Source organism: Lygodium microphyllum, chromosome 15 (genome assembly GCF_053477565.2).
Source record: "Lygodium microphyllum isolate KBCC chromosome 15, Lygodium_microphyllum_v1.1.10, whole genome shotgun sequence".
NCBI classification, from domain to species: Eukaryota; Viridiplantae; Streptophyta; class Polypodiopsida; order Schizaeales; family Lygodiaceae; genus Lygodium; species Lygodium microphyllum.
In genome coordinates this window covers 2,101,831-2,107,830 of record NC_141149.1, presented here as the reverse complement: position 1 = coordinate 2,107,830, position 6,000 = coordinate 2,101,831, and the positions used below count along the sequence as shown (strand labels likewise).

Sequence of the window (6,000 nt, the reverse complement as noted above, 5' to 3'; positions counted from 1 at the left end):
CAGTTACTTGGCAGAAGAATGATGACAAGGCACAAGCCATCATCAAACTGGAATTGGACGACAGCTACATCCATCATGTGGATGCCTGTGACACGTCCCATGACACTTGGGATAAATTGGATACCCTATTTGGTGCACAGTCAAAGTCGTCTAAGTATGGTCTATTAATTGAATTTTTCTGACTTGATATGAAGCCTCATACATCCGTGGCATCCCATCTGAACTACATGGAAAGCATGCTTACTCAACTTATAGGAATGAAGCTAAAAATGGATGAAGATGTCTGTATTGGTGTCTTGTTAAAAAGTTTGCCTCCTGTCTATGATAATGTATCAACCACTCTAACCAATATGCCTGATCCTCAACTTGTTGATATTAAAGCCTCTCTGTTAGAAGAAGAAAAGAAACTTAAAAGTAAAGAAGAGCCCAACACTTCAAAGGATGAAAAAATGTTATATGTAAACAACAGATACAAAGGTAAAAAGGAACCGCTCTTCTGTGACTTCTGCAAAAGGACTGAACATACTGAGAAGTTCTGTCATGCTAGGAAGAGGTCCCAAAAGGCCTATCTTGCTGTGAAAGAAGAAGAAGACCATGGACCAAAAGATGAAGATGAAGACCACCAGGATCGAAAGGACAAGACTCATCAGTCCTTCTACTCTCATTACTCTGATAGACTGTTTTAAAAGCCTTGTATTTCCTTGCCCTAATGCTTCCTGCCATAAGCTTTGTAAACTCCTCATGTAACTTGGCATTACAGTCCCTGTACACTTTGTGAGGCCCCTGTTACAGCCTCTGGATGTCCATCATGTTTTGGTGCCCACACTTAGCCTTTTCTGCGACAACCTCTGGTGTTTACCATGTTTGTGGTGTGCCCACACTTTGCAGGTGGTTCTCATTACAGCCTCTACACACTTTGTGCCTTTCTAGTTGTGATTGAGGAGGGGTGTTGAGATTCAGCAATCACACTCACTAAAAAGCCTCTTTGTATGGAGCTTCAGGGACAAGGACATGCAAGCTAACCTATCCCATATGCACAGTGGTGCCTACTGAAGTTTCCTACTTCCCTATAAAGCATTGTACTTGCTTCCTTTTCTTAATGCAATGATAGTACTCTTTTCTTTTCAGTGAAGTGTCAATGTCATTGTCCACATACACAAGATTGTGTTTATGAGTCCAAGTCTCAATCTTGGAACCTAGTTCACTTGTGTAACAAACAGTGTCTTTGTCTTCTCCATCATGAGTCCACACTTCTCCTTCCATCCACCATAACTCACTGCCATGCTCTAGATCCCGCATGTTTCTCAACATATGCAACTCCTATACTGCATATAGAACTGTTGTAATAGGGATTTCAACAGTAAGAAAATAACTTATAGCTATGAATAAGATATGGGTAGTAAATAGAAATCATTAGTGTTATGCTTCAGCGAGAACACAATTTTTGGAAGAGTTGTATGAGGATGATTGGCTGAAAATATGCCAATATCTCAACCTCATGACAAAAAAGACTAAGTGATCTGAAGTTGAATTCAAAAGGATTAAAAGAAAAGATTATGGGTTTTTCTTGAAAGATGGATATTTATTGAAGCATGCAAAGAAAAGGAGAGGAGCTCTAGTACGTGTATTGGGAGATAGGGCTTCTCACAACACGTGATATAGGAGCTTCATGAAACTTTATGGATTGGATAGAGAGGAGTTTGGGGCACATTTTCCAAGATCAAAGAGAAGTATTGGTGGTATAACATGTATCAAGATGTGGAGCATTACGTGGAATCATGCAATGACTGTCAGATATATTCGACGGTAAAGCATAGGGATGGGTTGCAACCGACTTATCCATTGTCTATGCATTACAAATGGGTAGTTGATTTGGTTACTATGCCTACAAGTTTATGGAATATGAGATATCTTGTGCTTGCATGAGAAGACTTAACAAATCAAGTGGAAGGTCGAGCTCTTAGTAGAAAGACTACTCAAGCAATTGCACATCTTATTGGAAGAAGTCTTTTTTGCAAGTATGGTTGTGTTGGTAAATTAGTTGATGATAGAGGAGAATTGGATGCAGATGAGGCTCGTGACTTCTTTTCACGACTGGGTATCAAGTTAGCTTTAACGTTAGCCTACAATCCTGAAGCAAATGGTAAAAGTGAAAGAAGTCATCAGCCTATCATTAAGGCATTAGCAAAGTCATGCAAGGGCAAGATAAAAGAGTGGCCAAGAATGTTACCCTTTGCTTTATGGGGCTAATAGGACCACTCATAGTGCAGTTACAGGGTGTATGCTTGCTGAATTAATGTATGGAAAATAGCCAATCATGCCTATTGAGGAGACTATTGCTACTTGGAGAGTTCTATCATGGGAAGAGGGTTTGAATAGAAAAGAGTTGCTGGTCCTACGCATTAGATAGTTAGAAAGAAGGCTTAAAGACATTGAGATAGCCATGAAAAAGCTGAAGACTACAAGGATCAAGAAAAAGATGAGGTTTGACAAGCAACATAGACTTCGACCATGACCTATATGAGAAGGGGACTAGGTGTTGGTTTATGACAGCAGCTTGGAAAATTAGCATAGTGCCAGTCAAAAGATGGCAAAGTGATGGTTTGGTCCATATGTTGTAAGGTTTTTCTTTTACAATCCTACCTATGCATTAAATGAGATGGATGGGATAGCTCTAAGGATTCCAGTGGCTGGAAAATGTATCAAGCTTTTTAAATGTAGGGAGTCTTCAACATATGAATTGAAGGAGTTGGATACTCAGCATGAATATGATAATATGAAAGAAGAAGAGGTAGAAGATGAAGACATTGACATGGCAGAGGATACTTCTTTTGACACTACAGATCCATAAGACTTTCGCACATGCCAGAGGATGTGCAGGTTAAGAGGGGGTGGACGTCGTGCCACTAGTGTGCACACAATGTGAAAAAATATAAAGTGCATTGTCATTCGACTTTCTTATTGATCTAGAGAGCCAATGCTATATTAGTCATTAGTGTTAGTGTCCATAGTGTGGATGGTTCAAAAATACTAGATTTTTGGACAAGTTTAGCATATTTTTGATATTTTGGATATTATTTCTTGTAAATATCCAAAAGTTGTAGACAACTTCTAGAATAAGATGATATGTTTAAAAAACAAAGCAAGCACCTTTTAGCCATTTTTGGGGGATGTTATGCAAACGGAAGGATTGCAAAATCACGCGACGCGCGATCGCATGTTTACAGGCAACCAACAACACTTCGAATTGGGAGAAGAAGAAGGAGTGATATGGGAGCATTCTGACCAAGTGTGGCAGTATTTTATCCCCCTTTCAGAGCCAACGGAAGCATCAGATTGGTGGCGTGCGTAATAGAGAGGAAGCTATTGTTTTATGCACGTTTTTTGTGTACAAGAGATTTATCTTCTCAGGATACAGAAATAAATCATCAGGCTTCACCTCTATGAGTATTCTTCTACATCTTCTATTTCTTTAAACCCCTTATTTTCCATCTACTTCTCTCCCTGAATCTCCCTTCACCCTATTATCTCTTATCCCTATGGTAGACTTTCGACAACCCCAAATGCTCTGACAGCGTTCTTGCTCAACAAGTGACTTTCGCGAACTCCCGCACGTATTCCGTGTGACAACGTGGTATCTGCATGCAACAGCTTGTGATAATAGATAGATAGATAGATTATCCTTATTGAATTTATGTATCATATTCATTTATCACGAATATTAAAATTCATGGATCAAAATAAAAAATATGAGGCTAACTTTGAGGCACGATGCTCTTTGTTGTTATCAGTAGAATCCTTAATTGGAATCATGGTTTGCTTTTTAGGGTCTTTCAGTTAAAAGAGGACTTGGTGATTGGATTTGTCTCAGATGCAACCTTACATCATGAGACTCTAGCCTTGCCATATTTTGCACAAAAGATCACGGGTTGATTTAGCATTTGAAAGGAGTTGACCAATTAGGCTTGAAGGCTATTGGAGACAAGGTACCTTGCAAGCAATGCAATGTCTTGGGGTCTTTCATGTTTTGGATGAACAGATTAGTGTGGCTTTGTAAGTTTTCGGGTAAAGGGGCCAATAGAGTGTCATCTAATGGTCCTCTAATTTAACTTTTTTTTCCAAGTAAGTTTCATAATGTTTTTTAATAGTCAAACTATTTATATCATATGAAGCTTCAAGAAAAAACATTGGGACATTTTGATGTTTTTATGAAGTAGCCCTAGTTATAAATGAAGGGTTCATAAAAGAGTGACAATGATGGGCCAATAGAGTGACGTAAAGAATGTATTGCTTTCAAGTTTTATAAAATCTAAAATATAAAAAATTTTACATAGCTCAATTGTTTGAGTCATACTAAGTGCATTTGTAATTTAACAATAATTATATCATAATGCTATTAAGCAACTAAAAGGACTGCATCTAGCCAAGGTCCTTGAGAAGGGCAAATGTATTAGAATGGTATTGGGAGCTTAGCCATGTGGAATTTGCGTAACAAGGAGGGAAATATTAGAATGGTAATGAGAGCCTAGGCATGTGGAAGGATTTACATAACATGGAGAGGGATATTGGCAGCGAATCCACACTGTTAGGCCCTTTGATCGTTCATTCTAATAGGCTGTAAGGGGAGCAAGACCAAAATGTATTAAAAAATGTAATGGGTGCACCAGCCTTCTCGAAAGAACCACAGGCCATCAATCCAACGACTAAAGCTAAATGTGAGAAAAAAGAGAGGAAAAGAACAAAAGGAGAGAAGTCTAGAATGAGCTGAAGGCACCCGGAACCCACTGGTAATTCGAATAAATTTTCATCATAACAACCCCACTACTGCGATCTATTTATTATATATACTCACGCATCGTCCGCAGAGAGTGTTGCAGTAGCTGAACTAATTAACGTCTGATTCCGGCTCGTCTGAAATTACACACTTTAGTGTTAAATGCTCGCTAGTTATACACGATCGTCACCTGCAGCTAGCTGCGGCAGCTTGTTAGCGGCTAATTGCTCAATTATTGTTGCAAGTCTACTCATGGCTCTCTGGATCTCTGGCTGCCCGTTCCTGAATGCCTGGCAGCTTCTGGACATTGGCGATGGCGATGGCGGCAGCGGCAGCAGCAGTGCTTTGAGCTCTTTTGCCAGAGATGCAACTGCCGTTGCCAATACCCGGCTCGACTGGAAGGAGACTGACGATGCGCACTTGTTCATCGTAGATCTGCCCGGTAAATATTCTTCTCCTCGAGATGATAATCAGATCAGATCTCCATGTGATCCGTCGCATGATCTAGCTAGATGTGTGCAGCTCGATTGGATTAAACAGGCGCCCTTAGCTGTTTCTTAATCGTGCGCAGACCCTTAGCATCATAATGAGCTGTACTAATCATGCAGGCGTGCGGAAGGAGGACGTGAAGGTGGAGCTGGTGGACCGTTCCACGCTGAGGATCAGCGGCGAACGCGTGGAGGAGGAAGTGAAGGAGACGGACACGTGGCATGCGGTGGAGAGATCGAGGGGCAGGTTCCTGAGGGCCTTCCGACTGCCGCGTGGAGTGGAGGTGGATGGCATCCGGGGCGCCTTCGAGAACGGGGTGCTCACGGTCCACGTCCCGAAGCTCAAACCCAAGCCATCAGACAACAACATTGATAACAGTGTCAACGTGAAGCACATCCAGATCGAGGAAGCGAACCCAGCGCCTAGTAGTGCCCCCGCTGCCTAATCTGTATGTCTGCAAATAATCGAGGGGCCGACTAAGTGATGTCTACTATATAGTCCCAGCTAGTAATGCCCCCGCTGCCTGATCTGTATGTCTGCAAATAATCGAGGGGCCGACTCAGTGATTGATGTCTACTACATAGTCCCTTTTGAGAGCAAAGTATAAAAGTTTGAATAAACCATCTCAACGTATCTTGTTTTCTCCATCGACCTCTTGCCACCATAGAAATGATAGAGTATATTAGCTTTCTCCGGGGATATTTGATGGGGTTGGGTTTTTTTCTAAGGACTTTGAG

General features: G+C 41.1%; 1 protein-coding gene across 1 annotated transcript; it reads left to right on the top strand.

The window, feature by feature from the left end:
* Window positions 1–4,888: 4,888 nt before the first annotated feature.
* Window positions 4,889–5,938, top strand: LOC148024200 (17.4 kDa class I heat shock protein-like). The gene is made up of 2 exons (XM_087693670.1): window positions 4,889–5,216; window positions 5,383–5,938. Exons 1-2 carry the CDS (start codon window positions 4,937–4,939, stop codon window positions 5,706–5,708), a joined length of 606 nt encoding a protein of 201 aa, XP_087549796.1. The 5' UTR covers window positions 4,889–4,936; the 3' UTR covers window positions 5,709–5,938.
* The last annotated feature ends 62 nt before the right edge of the window (window positions 5,939–6,000 follow it).